The following is a 20980-nucleotide window of genomic DNA, read 5'->3' as shown; positions in this document are numbered from 1 at the left end:
ACAACTACTGAGCCTGTGCCCTAGAGCCCGTGAGCCACAACTACTGAGCCCGTGTGCCACAACTATTGAAGCCCACGCACCTGGAGCCCGTGCTCCGCAACAAGAGAAGCCACCGCAATGAGAAGCCCCCGCACCTCAATGAAGAGTAGCCCCTGCTCACCACAACTAGAGAAAGCCCACATGCAGCAATGAAGACCCAATGCAGCCAAAAATAGACAAATTAATTAAAAAAAAATATATATATATATGGGGGTTAGTTGAGTCTTGAAATTCAGGGACATGAGAGTGACAGCACCTGAGATGGAGTTACACATATTAAATATGTGTATAAATAGACATCAACAGGCTGTCATTTCCTATCACAGAACCATGTAATTAAATATTAACTAAACATATGGGGGAAAAAAACCAGCAAGATTTAGGACAGACTACAGTTTTAAAACCTCAATTAACCAGAATCCTTCTGCTGTCAACTCTTTAATAATTTTTCAGTAAACTGTCACAGTATAGGACAAATAAAATCAACCTATAAAGGGCACACGAGTACCAACTTAGACAGCCTTCTCTGTGACGCCTCAAGTTCTTGGCCATAAGGAGCCTGAAGTAATGTAGCTGATTCGAGTGCTTCTCAAAGAACAAAGGGCATTAACAATTATAACCTTACTTTTAAAACTGCAAACATCCCATGAAAAAGCTTTAATACTTATAATGCTTAAATTCCTTGAACTATTACCCCATACCTTTTCTGAATCATGGTTAATCATTTTCACATCGAGTAATGATTTGATTGTTTTTGTCAGTTCCTTCTCGTTCATCTGAGTGCTGTCTTGAAGTTCTTTATAGCTGACGGTTTCACTGTTGTTAAAGGCAAGAAGAACCGCCATTTGGTAGGTTGTGACCATAGCTACGTATGGTTTGCCCAAATAGTTCATTTTAACTTCACCTACAATTAAAACAAAATTGTGACAATAAACTCATCATTCAAAGAAGCATTCCAAAATTACCTCAGTAATAATTGTTTATTTCAGATATTTTCTCCTGGAAGAGTGAACCAAGAACTCTTGGTTAAATTGTTGCAAAGCTATTCCTGCCAGCAATGTAATCATCTGTTTGCGGGGGTGGGGGGGATGGAGGGGATGGCTCTTAGTTTTGAGTATGTAGTATAAATCATGGTTAAGCTATCATAACATTACCAGTAAGCTCAAACAATGTCTTTAAATAGTAATAGGAAGGCTAAGACTCGGGCAGAAAAAAAGTAAGAGGAGGTGGAGGTAGGAGGAGAAACAGACAGACAAAGGGAGAGCATGATAGCCTGCTACCAGCAACTGCCTCCTATGTGTGTATCTCATCTACCCCAGGGAAGGTTCAAGCATACAGGAGGACACCTGTACTAAAGTGTCTAAACCATAATTTCTGCCAAAATATAACAATGCTATTTTGTTTCATAAATAATGTTTTTCTCCCCAGTAATCTTCTAGGAACAAACACAAATGGGAAGAGAGACAAACAGGCAGATGCATTATTTTGTTGAAATAGTTGATGGAATAACAATGTTCTGGACCCTACACTACCCTGAGAGCTAGAAAGGTACATCAGGCTTAGGCCAACTACAGTTCTACCCATCCCAGGGGGCAGCACACTGAAGAGTTTGTTAACAAACAGTGTGTAAAACAGTTATGCACTTGCAACATGTAAAAACAGTTAATGCAAGTCAAAGAACTGCTTCCTAAAGAATAAAGTTATGGTTTAGTGATTGTATTTCTCTTTCTCTCTCTTACACAAGCACACACACACACATCCTGCATTATTTGACTGTTAATGAATTATAAACTATATCAGCATGAGATTTGGTTTTAGGGCTCTATATTTTAACTCAAGGAAGCTGTATGTTACATGAACTTACCCCAGAGGCTGCATTCTCCCTGTTAGTAGTGGTAATTAGTAACTCTGATCAAGATTGTGTGCTTCCTTTATTATTTAATAATATATATTAATTCATTATGTAATTAAAGACTTTAAAGGATATAAGTCAATTCTCCAGCTTACTATGACCACACAGATGCCTATGCTAACTTATTTTTTTAAAAACTGATATTCAGAAATATTTTTCAAAATTATTTGGATAGGAACACCTAGAGAAAAAAATTCCTAATCTCTGAATTTTCATGAAAGGAAGTTTAATTAATTGGAATATCCAATTCATGTAGAGTTTAAGTAGACTACAGTCATTAGGACTGTCCTGCTAACAATTAGCATAAAGAGCACTTTAAGAGCCTCATCTCAACATTAAAGCTTAGAAAACGCGGTGAGAGGCAAAAAAAAAAAAATCATGTAAACTGCATTACACCATTTGTGCAATGACTGCTTAATCATATCCCAGAAACAAGTATAAAATAATGCCTCAAGCACCTATATGATTAAGCTAGGACCATCACCTAGCTGTCACAGATGTTGCAATGTACTACCATGGGTTTGGAAACAGAATGAGGCTTCTGCCACAAGAACCCAAAGAGCATTAGGAGACAATGCAAGTAAGGGGTCTAAGTATCATTTACTGATATCAAATCCACTCTGCATCCCTTAAAAACAGGAAAACTTGTTAGTTGTGTTTTATGACTTTTTCTTGCTATTTTTCAATAAATTATCGGTGTCGGGGTACATGGACCTCTTTCCACTTTTTTTCAGCACCACTCTCTTATTACTCAGCTCATGGCTGGAAAGACTGGGGAAGGGGTGGAGGAAGGAAAGGAAATCCCAAATCTGGATGATTCACTTAATTACTGCTGTGTAAATAGAAAAGGAAAATGACAAAGAGGTCATTTAACCTTCAGAATAGGTTGACAAACTTTAAGAACCTCCAAGCTAGAATAAAACATTCCAATACATACATACTTGAAAAATCAGACAACCATAATTGAATTGGTAATTAACAATTACCAGAAATAAAGAGTAGGCAGAACTCTCACAATACTTTAATCCAAGTTACTCCTCTACTACCTATCAGCAACCTAGTCTCTAAGGGAAAGTTTTTTTTACAGAAGAATGTCAGCTACTAAATGCTGAGTGCATGACAGAGTATCACTGATCTGCAACCAGGAAGAAGATAACTGATTCAAGCAATGATCACCAGTGGATGCTACAACCATCAGATACAGTTGTTCCTGGAAGATGGTATTCATTTGGGACCTAAGTGTCACCCCTCAGATCACCTGCTAATTGAAAAGGTCTCCTCACAATGGAAACATCACCTCAATCAACCAAGTGACCACTTTACTGCCTCTCACAGTGGGACAGTCTGACACCACGTGCCTTCTGATGTAATGCAACACAAGTACACAGGACCACCAAAGAAGTATTCTCACCAATAATATCTTAATCTGAATATATAACTAGTTGCCAAACAGCAAAATAGTAAATCCCTCATTAAAACTACTTTAGGAGACAGAATGATTATTGCTGAGGTAATGCAAAGGAGTTTAAACTCCCCAAGATAGATATTTAGGGGAAGTAAAAGTAAACTTAATCCAAATACATTAAAACACTGGTCCAGCAATGTTTTTTTCCTTAAAATCAATTATATTTACTAAATAAGAATATAAAAAATTCACAATAGATGTAAAATTAAAGGCCAACTACTAAGCGACCACTTACTAAGAATATCAATGAACATCTCTTTATTTCACAAACTACTGAAAAAATTAAAATGCCCAATTTGTTCAATAAACATAAACTTGTAAAGATATGTATTACTATGTACTAATTATTATGTACTAATATGTATTACTAACAAAATGAGACATCATATTCCAAATATAAAGTAGTCAAATAAATGGTACTTACAAGAAACTACTTAGATGAAATTTCTCTTAGGTGAGTGAATTTCCTAAATAAAGGTACGGCAACTAATCAGATTTTCTTGTACCATTTCTAAGAGACATTAACATACATGGCCATCCTTTCCCTCTTATACAAAGAGAAAGTTGATTCAATGTACTTTTCAAAGCATAGCTTTAGCAAAAGTAGAGAAATTCTGAGTGTTTGCTTTGGCTAACATCTTCAGGCAGCTTAGAGAAACTGAATAGAGGCTCCAATCACTCAAAGTATTAATCCTACTTTCCAATTAGTAGACCCCACTGTTCCAGGAAGAAGCTAAGGAAATGATTAGATTTTGATTAAACTTTTCTAAAACTGGAAAGTACTGGAAGTTAATTGGGACATTCTGGAAAAAGCGTTTACTACTGCCGTTCACTACAGTACCACAAATAAAAATCAAATGGTTAGGTCTCCTTGTGATGCTATAATAGTTAATGAAATTTTTGAGGATATCTGCCATATCTAGAGAGAAGAGGTTTTTAAGATATGTTTCATCAAGCCTGGGTTTCTAAATAAAATTCCTAGTATCTATAAAAAGTGATTTGTTACAGAAATATAGGAAACCATTATAAAATTCAGAAACTCCTTATAAGTAGCATAATTATAAAACACTATTAAAAATGCTGCACTTGCTTTAACCATATAAAAACGTGCTCAACTTTACTCATAATAAAAGGAATGCAAATTAAAAGAAAAAAAGTGCTTCACTTGAACTTCATTATTAGTTGCTTTAATGGTAACCAGAAAGGAAGATGAAGAAGAAAACGTTAAAAACTAAAATCAGGAAAAAAACAACAACTATAATTAGGACCTATGAAATCGATTTCCAAATTTTTAACATAATCATATCAGGTAAATTTCATTAAACTAGATATAATTAAATGCATTTTACCTGTACAAAGATAATGTAACCATGTAAGTTTCCTTCCACTGAAATGCTGGCTATAAAATAATTCAAACTGTAAAAAAGAAAAAAGGAATCAAATTATTTTCAGCTTCTACAACCTAACTTACTTGGCTATCACTACACTAAAAAGTAAAAAAATTCATGTTAGAGAAGACATTAGAGCCCATCTGGTATATTTACTCATTTTACAGATGAGAAAACACATCTATGCAAGTTCCTGACAAAGATCATATAAATATCAGGCCAGCTCTTTTCACTTAAAACCCTGTCTGGGGTTCTTTCTACCAAACCACAGCCCTGCAAATTTAACTTTTTGTATAAATTCAGAAATTATCATTTTGAATGATATCAATTTGGACTTTATAAATAAAATCCCTGACCAAAACCACTACCATACGCATTTCAACATGAAAATATAAATCAAACCTTCATTTCTAGTCTCCTATTTGCCAACATATACCCTTGCTGAATGGACGGGTTGAATAATATCAGTGATCACTCCAAAAGTGACATCCACGATTTAACTTCCACATACAGTCAAACACTAATACAAGCAAAGCTTCAGAGGCCTGTCTTTGTATCTTTTGTTGACATTATTGTGAAAAATTAAATTTAACATTCTATTAACATAGCTTTAAAATTTTAAAAATTCCTCCCTCAGATTGAATGTAGGACATCAGTCCAAAAAATAGAGAGTTCATATCTTCTAAAGAGCTAGTACATAATCTACAGCGAGAAAATGATACTGAAATGTAAAAAAGGTAAAAACTCAACTTCCATATAAAACTGAAAAATAAATATATTCATCACATCACAATTCAGAATTGTGGGCATACTTTTAGCATGACGAGCCATATGTAATATACCTAAAGCTTTTATCTGTACTTCAAACTTTGCTTTCTGTACTTTCAAAATGAAGTTTAAATAAAGTAATCAGCAACATTTGACCTGTAAGCTGCACTATGCCCACTCCTTACAACAAAAGTTCACAGCTACCAGCCAGGAGAACTGGTAAATTCTTTTAGCAATTTATTCCAAGATAGTCCTGGGAAGCTGAAACTTGAGCATTTTTTCCCTCCAATGGTGCAGCATTCTCCTCTATGAGCAAATTCACCAGCCCTTTGGCATGATAAATAGGAAATGACTGGCACCAGGAATACTTATGATTTTCTGCCTGGTCCTAATCTAGACAAAGAAAAAAATCAAAGTATGTCATGAAAGGATCCCAGAGGTATGCTCTGACTAATAATCTCCCTGGGTGTCAATAAAATTCAATTACTACTATACAATTTGTAATTATGAAACATTTATAAGGAATTTATGGACAAAAGCAAAATAAAACATTTTTGAAACTGAGAAAACCAAAGTTTAAAATGCTCTTTACAAATTATGTAAGTGCAAAACTAGCTTTAGAATGTATATTCCAAGCTCTGAAAGCACATGCTTTACCTCTTTATAGCCCTAGCAACTAGTACCATCATTAAAGTTTTACTGATGATATCAATATGCCAAAGAAAGCATTCCTTTATCCTTAAATTTAAAATCTGATTATAAAGATTCTCATATCCACAGCTAGTCAAGAACAAAAAGATTCAGTTCCAAAAGAGAGTAGTATCAATTCATCTGGTATTAAAAGACAAAAGTTGCAACATCTTGCTTAACGATATCATTAAATAACTGTGTTATCAAAGTTTATTAGTAATAAATATACCTTGACTAAACTTCTCATGTTAAAGTCAGGCTTAATAGTTATAATAATCAGGCTAACAGAGAGCATCTTTCAAATACCATTTGAGGGCATTAATTGAAACTCAAGGGGCCTTAAAAATGAATGTTTCATATTTGATGAGCGTATTCACTTCAAACAGAGAGCTGCACTAATATACACTACCTTATATTTCTTTAGTTATTATTCAGGTTTGTGGACCAGGTACAAAAGTAGATTTAAGATATACTGGTCTAATATGCAAAATAAAGTACTTTTTTTTTTTTAAGATTTTCTGATGTGGACCATTTTTAAAGTCTTTATTGAATTTGTTACACTATTGCTTCTGTTTTATGTTCTGGTTTTTTTGCCCCGAGGCACGTGGGATCCTAGCTCCCCACCCAGGGATCGACCTGCGTCCCCACCTGCCCCGACTGGAAGGCAAAGTCTCAACCACTGGACCGCCAGGGAAGTCCCCAAAATAAATTGCTTTCAATTAAAGCTTAATTTCCATAGTTTTAAGATACGTGTAAAATGGATGTGATTTCTGATAAACAGCTATATTTAAGGGAAAGATGGGAAATATCTAGACGACCATTAAAGCAAAGGGAATTAATTTACATGTGAAAAATAAAATAATAAATACACAGATGGATTTTCATTCTTATGTGGCTGAAAACTTGGATTTACTAGGAGAAATGTAAGGACAAACTCCCTCTACTGGTAATTAGAGAAAGTCCAAACTGAGAGAATGATATGCTTGGAATCATAATTTATAGTCAGAAAGAAACCCACTTCCTGTTTGTAAATGAGGACACTGGAACCTGGGGAAGGTCATATGTTAATAAATAAAGTTTAAGGGGTTGATTCCAGTACTCCAATAATTACTGGCAAATAATTATTTCAAGGAGAAAGAGAAGAATAACAAACTTAAACGAGATTTTAGTTCTGCCAGCCCCCACCCTGTCCCTTAATTTCGATTGGGAAAGCAGGCTCTTAAGAAGAAATAAGGTTTAAGACTGTCAAAGGTGAGGGGTCAGTTTTCTTTCTCTTGCCTGGTCACAAATACATCAAAGTGCTTTACACCTGGTTACCCCATCCCCTGCCCTGGGATCATATTCTGCCCATCCAAACAAATGCTCTTCTTCATGAAGTTTCTAAGATGGTTTGCACTATCATGCCTTTTCAAAGGCGCAGAAAATCCTAAATTAGACTCCTATTCGGAAAGTCCACCTTATGCATGGTATCTTGAAATCTACCTGGCTACTCTGCTATTACCACTACTATCACTATTAACTATTACTTCTACTTTCAGCATTTATTGAGTACTTCTTATATACCAGACTAAGCGCTTTACATATTTCATCTTCATATTAACACTCTGAGTAGTAGTATTATCAGTTAACAAAAAATTCGGAAGTTATTTGAACAAAGTCACAGAGCACAGTAAACGGAAGAGCAGACATTTAAAATCAGGAGTTATGATTCCGGAGCTTACACTGTGTTACTTGATTTATAATCCTTATTTTGAAAGAAGCAAAAATAACATACATACATAATGTAATGATTCAAACTACACACTGTGAACATCTCTAGTAAATAGTGTAATGAAATACCATTTTCATTTTAAACTTCATAAACATATGCATAACTCACTGGTTCACAACCTCAAGTTACTGCCCAAGTAAAAGACTATTAAAAGATAAGCCTCCTTTGGTGAGTTAGAGAATCAAAAAGGGTCAGTTTCAAAAGAAACGAAAACATGTTCATCCACTCAAAAACTTGTACGTGAATGTCCATAGCAGCATTACTAACACACCCCAAAGTCAAAACAGCCCAAACGTCCAACAGCTGATGAATGGATAAATAAAGTGTGGTGTCTCCATACAATGGAATATTATTTGGCAATAAAAAGGGGTGAACTACTGGCACAGACTCAAACATGGATGGACCTTGACATTCTTCTGCAAAGTGAATGAAGGCAGTCACAAAAGCACGCGTGACATAGCTCTATATGAGATGTCCAGAACAGGCAAATCTACAGAGAAAGAAAGCAGATTGCCTAGGGCTAGGGAGAGGGGAGGGAGTTGGGGAAGGCGAGGAGTGACTAGTGATACGTAGGGGGTTTCTTTTAGGGTAATTAAAATGTTCTAAAATGGTGCTGGTGGTTGCAAAGCTCTGTGAATATACTGAAAACCAATGAAAGTGTACACTTTGAGTGAACTGTATAGTGCTGTGGCCTGAATGTTGTGTCTCCCCAAATTCATATTGAAATCCTGACGCCCAATGTGATGGTTTTAGAAGGTGGGGCCTTTGGGAGGTGCTTAGATCATGAGGATGGAGCCCTCATCTATGGCATTAGTGCTCTTATGAAAGAGACCCCACAGAGATTCCTAGCCCCTTCCACCATGTGAGGACACAGCAGGAAGTCTGTCACCTTAGGCCCTCATCCCACCGTGCTGGCACCCTGGCCTCAGACTTCCAGCCTCCAGAACCATAAGAAATCAATCTCTGTCATTCACAAGCCGCCCAGGCTGTGGTATTTTGTTACGGCAGCCTGATACAATGACTACAAGACTACATGACTAAGCCGTATGGTACAAGTTACATCTCAACAGCTGTTAAAGATGTAGTCTCCACAGTCTCTTTAAAAGCTTTGGGTAAGAAGTCTATGGTTTCTATTCAGTCACATTTTAAAGCCATTTTTACTTGAATTTTCCAGCTTCAATCTATTTTTTCTAGAATATTTCACATTCTACATATATTTACCTAAATTACAGCCCAGAATAAAAATAACTATTATAAGGGATAAATGAATTATAAAGATGGCTCAATATTCAAATGAAAAATTAGAAAATGATTGTTGTAAGTACTGGATTCTAAACTTTCTTATAATATCAAAATCCTTGTAATTTAGAACTACTTAAGACAGATAACAGGTTTACTAAGAATAAGAGACATGCTTTGACAAAGAACTGACACCCTTAGCATTTTAGTTTTAATATTAGAAACTACAATAATTTACAGTCTTCCTCAGTACCCTCCTTTTTAGGGAGGGTACTGAGGAAGAATAACAATAACAAGGCAGAATAACAATAATTTGTGAATATATTTTTATATCACGTGAGCCCTCAAGACTTCGGAGAAATATTTAAAGTGATATAACGTGAAGATAATTATTAAAATTCCTTAGGTCTTCCAATATATTTTCTGCCAACTTGCCATCTGTACACTTTTTTCCAATTCCTGGGGAATCGCAAATGTAGATGAAGGAGCCTGAGTAAGAGGCCATGCACCAGCCTAGAAGGAGAAAAGTCAAATAGTTAAACATCTCACTTGAAAGTAAATGTTTATAAAATAATTTAAGCAACTGAAGCACCTTTTTCTCCTTCCTCAAAATGTTGATAAAACCCACCAGCATTACTATCAAGGCACGGTTCATTCCAGATCAATATAACATATAACTTTAGAAGCTATAATATTCTGGTTGAAAGAAAGGTAATCAGGCATCAATCTATTAATCATTTGTATCAGAGTATTTGAAATGGTTAGTAAATGCTCACAATGAAACACATATTCATACCTGTAGAACATATATTTGAAAACTAATTCCCAAATCTATTACTGTGTCTTGATTTTTGATAAAATTGTTGAACTTATTGTTCAGATCCGCACTGACACTCATATCTGTGTACATCCGATGTAGCTTGCTGGTAAATTCATAACCACAGGCTTGCTGCAAAAGAAAGTTTTAAAAAACATATGACTTAAAAACAAAAACAATAAACCATACTGATTATTAAGAATGCTTTGCTACTGCTAGGTCTATGGTCAAAGGTCCTGCTTGTACACTTACACCAAAGGCCTGTATTATTCATGACCCAAAGCAGCTATTCAAAACCTTTCAAAAGTTCCTTTTTTTTTTAATGCAGATTAAATAAGTGAATGAAAACATATATTCATGAAACAACAAATTTCCCTTTAAAACAAGAACTTTTCTATAAATCTGTATATCATTTCAACAGTACAAAATGCTCCATTACTGAATGTAAGATGATACCTTATAATGTTTACAGATAGTATCAAATACACATGAAAGATAACTGGGAATATTTGTTAAAAAGGAGGGGTACTGAGGCAGATTTTTAACACCATTAACTGAGTAATGAAGAAATCTATTTCTTTGAAGTTATTCAAAACTCTGCCATCACCAGGTCAGAAAATCTGGATCTCTAATCTTGGGATATAAAAAGCTTTGTTAACATTACCTCTAAAAATTAAAGGGTAAATTATTTTTGGTATATTTAAAAAGGACCACATATTCAATGTATACCATACAGGAAAATTATCAACTATTGAAAAACTCAGGATAAATAAAATTAGCAACTGCTTATCTTATCAGTGTGTAAGCTAAAATGACATAAAAGTGAACTGAAATTCAAATGCACTCCACAAAACTTGTACTTAAAGGAATATTTTAGGTGTGTTCATTTATACGTAATACAAGGTTTTTGTAAAGTTAACACGTTATCTTGTGGATGATTCTATATCAACATATAGAGAGACTTTGTCCTTTAATACAGCATTTGCATATCCCACCATGAGACTACACCACTTTACATTTAACCAGTCAACTGTTGATGAATTATTTCCTGTTATTACTCATATTGCTACAGTGAACATCTTTGTGTGCTAGTGGAATAATTTCTAGGACACTATCATATCAAAGGCCTACAGTACCTTTAATTTATTGATCATGGCTTCTTCAGAATCCATAGACATGGATAACCCATGAATTAAACGTTTCGCCAGCATTCTTGCGTAGAACTACATTAAAAAATATTTTAAAAGATTACTTCCTTTCTGATGATTTAAAGTTCAAAAATAAATCAAAGCTGACACATAAAACCTCTCGATTCACAACTTACCTTTTGAAAAACATCCTTATCGTCGATATATTTAAAGACAGTAATAAAGCTCGTGAGCTTGTCCTCTACTTCATTCTCTGTCATCCCCTTGGCTGATTTCTTCAGCAAGTTGTCACAGTACTTAGCGAGCTCAAATAGAAATTGACAGTAACGCTTTCAGAGGGCCCTTCTCAAAGGAGGCACAGTGGCAACAACACAAAATAAGATCACGGTCTTTGCCATCCTCAAGCTTATGTTTTAATAATCATGGACATGCACTAAAGAACTTGAAATATATGTCATCAGGGAAATTTTTAAAAAACTATAAACAGTAAAAAATCTAATCAACCCTGAATGATCAATACAGCAATGATATAAGTAATTAAGTTTTTTTTTTTTTTTTTTTTTTTGCGGTACGTGGACCTCTCACTGTTGTGGCCTCTCCTGTTGCGGAGGACAGGCTCCGGACGCGCAGGCTCAGCGGCCATGGCTCACAGGCCCAGCCACTCCGCGGCATGTGGGATCTTCCCGGACCAGGGCACGGACCCGTGTCCCCTGCATCGGCAGGCGGACTCTCAACCACTGCGCCACCAGGGAAGCCCAGTAATTAAGTTTTGATGGAACACCTAGGTGAGTTTTGAGCAGTTCTGTCATTTCTGACATTACATAAGTACTTTTTAAAAATCTCACAACAACCTTGTAAGCAAGTTTCCTTTAAAGGTTATCATTTTTCATCAAATTCCCTTTAGATCTCAGATAAAATAAAATCTCCATGTAAAGTAATGCAAATTATTTTAAAGCAGTCATACTTTCCAACCCAAACATTGTAAAATGGAATATTTTCTCCTTCAATTATTTCTTAAGAAAAGGCTACAGACGTGACCTACTGCATTCCTTAAATAAAAGCCAAATGATATACAGTGTTGATATGTTTTTATTTTTAATAATTAATTTCAACTACATTTTAAAAAAATGCTACAAAAACAAATTAATTTGACATTCACCTCAGTTTTCATTTTCTAATGCTGACTTTTCATATGTTTACATTTATGCAACCATCAAACTTACCAATTCAGGTGCTTTGCAAACAGACTTGGGTTCTCTGTAATTTACAACTGATGTAAGGGCCTATATAGAAGACAGACCAGGAATTAGCCACCATTAATAGGGTAAAAACACAGCTGGCTCTATATATGCTATAATCTGTACGTCCAAAAATTACTACCCCACATAAAACATGGCATTTTGGGGGTAGTTTGTTAATACTGTTGTCATATCTAACACAGGGTAAACTCCTCTCACAGTGTCCCTCATGGTAATTATATAATGATTACATATAATCCTGTTCCTACTGAAAGATACTCTTCATAACTCATTACTGATATTTGAATACACATAAAATAAGACTATATTTTCAAAAATCTTACAACAACCATGTAGGCAAATTTAAATTTAAAAATTTGTAAAATATAATTTACTTTTCTTTCAAATATTATTCATTATAGCCTAAGTATTATATTCAAAGGAAAAATGAGCACTAAAGAATATTGAAATTATACATGTATTTTTCAGAACATACTAGTGTATTAACAAGTCTCCTTTTATAGCATAATCACGGGAAGTTCAATTCCCATATAATTCAAGCATTCAGTCATTCAATTACTCACTTAAAAGTTAAGTTACACACTTCTATTTTGACTTTCACTATGAAATTGGTTGGTTAAGGTGAATCTCCATCTCCAGATTAGAAATCTCACAATTAGAAGCCCTAATTCTGAAACTACCTTAAAGAATAATGATTAAATGAAGAAAATCATATATAGATAAGAATATATGTATTAAAAAATTACCTTATCCAACGCACTCATAAAGTGCTGATCACCATTCAAAACAGTGTTGATAAGCTGAACAAATTTACCATGTACTTCCAGAACTGACTCCACAAATAGTGTTGGCATCTAAAAATATGAAATACAAAACCACATTTTAAGAAGTTCAAGGGTATAATTTGGCTTAGTGAAGAGTTGTTTAAGAGTAAAGTTTTCCCTAAGCAAATAATGTTACACACGACACACACCCTCAAAAAATGTTTTTAGCTAAGACGGTCTTTAAAATCTAAAACTTTGATGTTGAAGTTAGCTGTCATTCAACACTGGAAATGCAGGACTGTAGTTCCTCTGCTAGAAGAACCCATGGAAAAAACACTTCTTTCTGGTGCTGGAATTCTGTATCTTAAGTGTAACAAGATACAATCTCAGAACTACCAGGCCTATCACTTTCATAGAGGATTATGTAAATAAAAACGGCCTTCAAAGGCACTGAAGGCTGAGAGAGAGAGGAGAAGTTAAAAAGCCATTATCTGCGAAAATTGAGACCCCTAGAGTTGAGCAGTACAGTTCCCCACATCTCAGAGAGAAGAAATACCTAGTAGTGCAAAAGTGAGTTTTCATTCTTAATGGAGATAACTATGAAGTTAGACCTAAGACTTCTAAGTCAGCTAAAATTATCTGAGTCTCCTACAAACGCATTCTCTTGTATTTGCATCTCCCAGGCCTTGACACCAAACTCTATGCCTCTGTGCCCAATGTCATTCCACACCCTGAATCTGTAAAACTAATATAAACTAAGAAACCTAATAAATAATACAGGCTATTAGATGTAAGCAATATAAATTAATAGTTTTACAAAAAATGGGAAAGCTTATGCATTGCTGTGGCAGGACATAACATCTAAGAATTATCTGCCAAAGACAAATAAACCTACAACTAAGGAGATCAGCGTTTAATAAATGCTCCTGAACAATGAGGTCTATACACAGATCACTGCATCACAGGAGGAGCAAACAGCTCTACATAGGAAAGAGAAGTGACATGTGATGTCATGTCTATCTTATTTGTCAACCATCACTAGTAAAAACAAAGAAGGTGGTCCAACAAAATTTGACAATAGGAACACACTTTGATAGGAGACACCTTATTGTAAACAGTAATTTAAATGGCAGGGAACTCTTTAAGATGGGGATTAAGGATATGAAGGTCACTGCTGGGTATTTTGGGTAGTAAGCATATATTTAGGGAAGATAGTTTTAATCCAAATTTGCTTCCCGGGCTATCAAATCCAGGGCATGTAAAAGGAAATCAAATTGTAAGTTGTCTATATTATCACTGATTAATACCATTACCACTACAACTAACTAAACATTAATGCCAGTTACACAGAAACAAGACTGTTTAGAAACAGCAAACAGGGACTTCCATGGCGGCGCAGTGGTTAAGAATCTGCCTGCTAATGCAGGGGACATGGGTTCGAGCCCTGGTCCAGGAAGATCCCACATGCTGTGGAGCAACTAAGCCCGTGAGCCACAACTACTGAGCCTGCGCTCTAGAGCCCGCGAGCCACACTACTGAGCCCATGCGCTGCAACTACTGAAGCCCGCATGCCTAGAGTCCGTGGTCTGCAACAAGAGAAGCCACCGCAATGAGAAGCTCGCGCACCGCAACGAAGAGTAGCCCCCGCTCACCGCAACTAGAGAAAGCCAGCGCGCAGCAACGAAGACCCAACACAGCCAAAAATTAATTATTAATTAAAAAAAAAAGAAAGAGCAAACATACTTTTCTGTGAGAAATTAACAATTGCTAAATGAACACGACAGTGTGTAGGAAGAAGTTTATCTTATTCACTGATTTTCTAATAGATAATTCCAAAATGTGTCCAACAACTTCTAGGTTTGAACATTTTAATAAAGACGTTTCATTTATTGGCATGGTAGGACTTTTCTTTCATGCTTTTAAACAGTAAAGTCAAAAGAAAAACTCCATGATAATCTGATTAAGAGAAAAATTTTCCAGTTCCTTATGTAACTCACATTTTCCTGAGTAAGATTACTGGTTGCTCTAAGGCCCTCATCATGGATATGATTTTGCAGCTCCTGAATCATATGAGGTAAACCAGTGGACACAGCACGGAGTAAGACATACATATTTGCCATGTCTGAGGGGAAAAAGAAATTTATTATTAAATTTCCAAATAGTTTAAAAATGTTTTTAATATAATAGGTAATATATGGTTCCAAATGCAGAATTACAGAAGAGTATGCAGAGCCAGATCCCCACACCTTTCTCCCAATCACCCCATCCTCCTCCCCTGGGAAAGCAACGTTGTGGTTGTTTAGTATCTTCTCAAAGCTGTTTCCTACCCATTCAAGCAAATACGCTATTCTTCCCTCTGCCCCTTTTTATACAAATAGGGTGGGTAGTGTATTTCACGTACTATAAACAACACTTTAACTTAGAGATCTTTTTACATCAGTACACAAAGCATTTCCTCATATTTTACAACTGCTTAGCACTCCACTTTATGGCTACATTACAACAATTCCTTAACAATTGATGGGAATTTGGTTGTTTCCAATCTCTTGATATTGCAATGTTACAATTAATAATTCTGCATATGGGCAAGAATATCTGCAGTATAAATCCCTGGAAGTGGGACTGCCATGCAAAGCTTAGTCTTGCAGAAGGACCTTCTAGACAGAGCTCCCAGTGGCCAGGAGCTCCCTTGCCAACAAATGTGATCTTTGCACTGAGAGGTGGAAAATGATATCTCAGTGTAGTGGGTTTTATTTTAAACTTTTTACTGAAGTATAACACACACACAGAAAAATGTACAAACCATAAGTGTGTATCTCAATGAATTATCACGAGTGAACCCCCCTCCCAAAGTTATCACCACCCACAGTAAGAAAGAGACATGACCTCCACTCAGAAGTCCCCTTCATACCTCTTCCCAATCACTACCCCTCCTGTTCTTCTGCAACGGTAATCACTGTCGTGACAGATTAGTTACTTACTAAACTAAACCAAACCGCAGGTTCAGTTTGCCTGTTTTGAACCACTTATACAAATGAAATCATACAATTCTTTCATGCTTGGTTTCTTTGGTTCAACATGTTCATAAGGTTCACCTGTGTTGTATGAAGCTATAATGTGTTCCTTTTCACTCTCCTATAATATTTTATTGTGTGAATATGCAGTACTTTAATTCATTCTGCTGTTACTGGACATTTGAGCTGTTTCCAGTTTGGAGCTATTACAATGTTGCTGTGAGCATGCTTGTGCATGTCTTTTTGTGCATGTGTGCACGCATTTTGGGCGGGGGGTTGAACACCTATGAGAGCAACAGCTGGGCCGCAAGAGAAGTGTTTGCTCAGCATTAGCAGTCGCTCGCTGGCAGTGTTTCAAGGTGGTTGCATTGATTTATACTCTAGGTCCAACATATAACAAGTTCCTGTTACTCTATACACTTCCACACACTTATTATTTTCAGTCTTTTTCATTTTATATCAAAATGTGACTAAGTACTGATACCTTAGTTTGGTTTTAATTTGCATTCCTCTGTTTTAGTGAGATTGAGAGCCTTTTTATATGTTTATTGGCCATTTGGATAACCTCTATTCTGCAGTGCCTGTTCAAACTTCTTGACTATTTTATATTTTGGACATAAACCTTTTTCGGGGATTGCAAATATATAACCGTATGACAGCCTTTTTTTTTTTCTTTTTGAGTTATAATTGACATACGTTAGTTTCAGGTTTATAACATAATGATATTGGTATACACTGCAGACTGATCACCACAATCTGTCGAGTTAACATCTGTCACCGTACATATTTACAACTTTTTTCTTGTGATGAGAACTTTTTTATTTTATTTTTTTCATTAATTTTTATTGGAGTATGGTTGCTTTACAATGTTGTGTTAGCCTCCACTGCACAAGAAATGAATCAGCCATACACATACAGATATCTCCCCCCTTTGGGACTTCCCTCCCATTTAGGTTACCACAGTGCATTAGGTAGAGTTCCCTGTGCTATGCAGTAGGTTCTCATTAGTTGTCTATTTTATACATAGTATCAATAATGTATATGTGTCAATCCCAGTCTCCCAATTCCTCCCACCACACCCCTTTCTCCCTTGGTATCCATACCTCTGTGTCTCTATTTCTGCTTTGTAAATAAAATCATCTATACCATTTTTCTAGATTACACACATAAGCGTCATTATACGATATCTGCGAGAACTTTTAAAATCTACTCTCTTAGCAACTTTCAAATACGCAACATGGTATTATTACCTATAGTCATCATGCTATGCATTATTACATCCCCATGACTTATTTTTTTAATAACTGGAAGTTATTAAACCTTTTGACTCCCTTCAGCCATCCCCACTGACTCTGGCAACCACCAAGCTCTTCTCCGTATCCATGAGTTCACGTGTTTTATTTTTTAGATTCCATGTATAAGTGAGATCACACGATATTTGTCTTTCTCTGTCTGACTTATTTCACTTAGCACAATGCCCTCGAGGTCGATTCATGTTGTTGCAAAATAGTAGATTTCATTTTTTTTTTTTAATGGCTGACTGATATTTCTGTGTGTGTGTGTGTGTGTGTGTGTGTGTGTGTGTTTATTTTCAGCCATTCACCTATCAATGGACACTTAGGTTGTTTCCTTATTTTGGTTATTGTAAATAATGCTGCAATGAACATATATGAACAGGGTTCATATATTTTTTGGGGTGTTTTTGTTTTCTTTGGATAAATGCCCAGGAGTAGAATTGCTAGATCACATCATAGTTTTATTTTTAATTTTTATCCCACAACTGTACACGATGGTTCCCTTTTCTTCACATCCTCGCCAACATTTGTTATTTCTAGCCTTTTTGATAACAGTCATGCTAACAGGTGTGAGGTGATATCTTACTGGGGTTTGGAGTTGCATTTCCCTGATGATTAATAATGTTGAGCACCTTTTCATGTACCTGCTGGCCATCTGTAAGTCTTCTTTAGAAAAATGTCTGTTCAGATCTTTTCTTTTCTTTTCTTTTTTGTGGTACGCGGGCCTCTCACTGTTGTGGCCTCTCCCGTTGCGGAGCACAGGCTCCGGACGCGCCGGCTCAGCAGCCATGGCTCACAGGCCTAACCGCTCTGCGGCATGTGGGATCTTCCCAGACCGGGGCACGAACCCGTGTCCCCTGCATCGGCAGGAGGACTCTCAACCACTGCGCCACCAGGAAAGCCCTGATCTTCTCATTTTTCAATCAGTCTTTTTGCTATTGAGTTGCATGAGTCTTTTATATATTTTGGATATTAACCCCTTATCAGATAAGTGATTTGCAAATATTTTCTCCCATTCAGTAGGTCACCTTTTCATTTTGCTGATGGTTTCCTTTGCTGTGCAGAAGCTTTTTAGTTTGATGGAGTCCCACTTGTTTATTTTTGCTTTTGTTGCCTTTGCTTTTGGTGTCAGATTCAAAAAATCATCACCAAGACGGATGTCAAGGAGCTTATCGCCTTTGTTTTTTTCTAGGAGTTTTATGGCTTCAGGTCTTAGGTTCAAGTGTTTAATTCATTTTGAGTTAATTTTTATGTAGGATATAAGACAGTGGTTCAGTTTCATTCGTTTGCATGTGGCTGTCCAGTTTTTTCAAAAACATTTATTAAAGGGATTGTCCTTTTCCCATTGTGTATTCTTGGCTCCTTTGTCCTATGACTGTCATTGTGATGCTATTTTGATGATCCAATGGTCTTAATGGTTTTTTAATGATCCAAAGTTTTTAATGATAAAGTAGTCAACTTGATCAATCTTTCCTTGTGGTTAGTGCTTTCTGTGTCTTATTTAAAATATTTTTCTCTACCTCCAAGGTCATGAAGTTATTCTCCTATATTATCTTCTGGACGTGTTACTGCTTTACATTGAGATCAAAAGCCCAAAATGAATTGATCGATTTTGTATATGGTGTTTGAGGTAGAGATCAAATTTTGCTTTTTTCCCACATGGATATCCAACAGACCTGGCGCTGTGCGTTCAAAACACTATCCTTCACCCACTGCTCTGCAGGGCTGCCTTAGTCTTAAATGAAGTATCTACATATGTATGGGTTATTTCTTGGCTTTTTATTTTATTCCATTGGTCTCTTTGCCTATCCTTGCACCAACGCCTCATATTCCTAATTACTGTGGTTTTTACAAGTCATGCTATCCCGCAGTTTTCGCATCATACTCTTCAAAATTGTCTTGAAGAGTAAGTATAACTTTCAGAGTTTCAGAGTTTAAAAAAAGAATCTTGGGTTTTGAGAAGATTGCCCTGGATCTATAAATCAATGTTGCTTTCATGAATGTTTAGTTTTCTGTGTAGGTCTGACACATATCTTGTTACATTTATTCCCTGCTATTTAAAAATCCTTATTGCTTTTTTCTTAAAAATTCCATTTTATTCACTGCTTATTGCTAACATTTCATTGTATTTTCATTTTGTATTTCCCCTATTTTGAGTGAGACTGAACATCTTCATATATTTAAAATCTATTTATATTTCATTTTCATGTTCTTTGTCTTTTCTCCTCTTATTTACTAGAAACTCTTAATGTATTCAGGAAATTAGCCCCTGTGATTTTTAAAAATGTGCAAACATATTTTCCCAGTTTTTCTTTTGACTTTAGAATACAGTTTGAAAATATACTTTTCCAAAACAATCTTTTAAAATAGATTATGTAAAAAGGCATATCGAATATTTTAGAGACTATTACTTAAATATGCTGGAAGTCTAAGGTAGCTGGAAGATGATGTAAAAAGTGGGTTTATAATTTAATTTCTATTCACATTGATGTTTGGTATCACTTACCATTTTTTTTCTCTTGTCGGATGATATTATGACATTCTGCATGTAAGAACTGTAAGTGGTCTGCTACCATTCGTTGCTGACATTCATGAATTACTTTAGTATATGAACTTGGATGTAAGTATTTTCGACATCGAATTTCTTCATCTTTTAATCTACCTAGAACCTTTAGAAATATATTCTTACAGTCAGAAACTACTATGAGAAAACACCTGTAATATCAATAAGTAACTGACATGGCAAAGTAACTTACAAATAAGAATTATATAACTAATTTAAACTCACATTCCATAAGTCATTTCAAAATTTTATTAAGCTGCTAGATGTCACCTACATTTCAGCACTGTCTTATGAACAGCACGGTCTTATGAAAAGTTAAATGGTCTGCATTTTGCCCTCATTTATTGACCCCAATCACCCTACATATAGACAACCTATATGCAATAGGAAACATGGGTAAAGATCATTAAAAACCAGAATAGGTGGTCACTTTATGAATATTTAACTATCAAACTAGAAAGTAATTTACATCAACTGGATCATGTAGATTAAGCTAATTACTTTATGTTGATTCATCTTACAAAACAAACAGTATGTACATGATAGTAAACTATCGCATTAAATATTCCACTAAATTTTTTTAAAGTAAAAAAAATTTAGTCATAGTCAAATATTTCAATCAAGATCTTTATTAAAGCTTATCCTATTAAAAAACCACTGAGGTACAAACAATACACTGGTTAACATCAACAAGAACCAGATAATAAAGATAATAGCCAGAGAATCTGGCTAATTTCTACCTCAAAAGAAAAACAGACCTAGCCATGTTTAGTATACAAACATGACTTTAACCTGCTTATGGATTAACTAAGTAAAAAAGGAATTAGAATGTGGGTCTGAGGGAGGCA

The 20980-nt window shown here is 35.5% G+C and overlaps 1 protein-coding gene across 3 annotated transcripts in view; it reads right to left on the bottom strand.

The window, feature by feature from the left end:
• The window catches only part of CUL2 (cullin 2), an 82502-nt gene that overhangs the window by 6691 nt on the left and 54831 nt on the right, over positions 1 to 20980 (bottom strand). For all 3 annotated transcript variants that reach the window (XM_060006130.1, XM_060006128.1, XM_060006129.1), the window contains exons 9-18: positions 20076 to 20238; positions 15258 to 15382; positions 13243 to 13350; positions 12461 to 12520; positions 11414 to 11542; positions 11226 to 11312; positions 10069 to 10221; positions 9708 to 9785; positions 4766 to 4832; positions 741 to 943 (exon numbers count right to left, since the gene is read on the bottom strand). In XM_060006130.1, the coding sequence (XP_059862113.1) occupies positions 741 to 943; positions 4766 to 4832; positions 9708 to 9785; positions 10069 to 10221; positions 11226 to 11312; positions 11414 to 11542; positions 12461 to 12520; positions 13243 to 13350; positions 15258 to 15382; positions 20076 to 20238 (1173 nt within the window). The remainder of the gene's footprint in view (positions 1 to 740; positions 944 to 4765; positions 4833 to 9707; positions 9786 to 10068; positions 10222 to 11225; positions 11313 to 11413; positions 11543 to 12460; positions 12521 to 13242; positions 13351 to 15257; positions 15383 to 20075; positions 20239 to 20980) is intronic.

This window comes from Delphinus delphis, chromosome 2 (genome assembly GCF_949987515.2).
Source record: "Delphinus delphis chromosome 2, mDelDel1.2, whole genome shotgun sequence".
Classification (NCBI taxonomy): Eukaryota; Metazoa; Chordata; class Mammalia; order Artiodactyla; family Delphinidae; genus Delphinus; species Delphinus delphis.
Note: the sequence above shows the minus strand (reverse complement) of the source record. Positions and strands in the feature narration are given on the sequence as shown.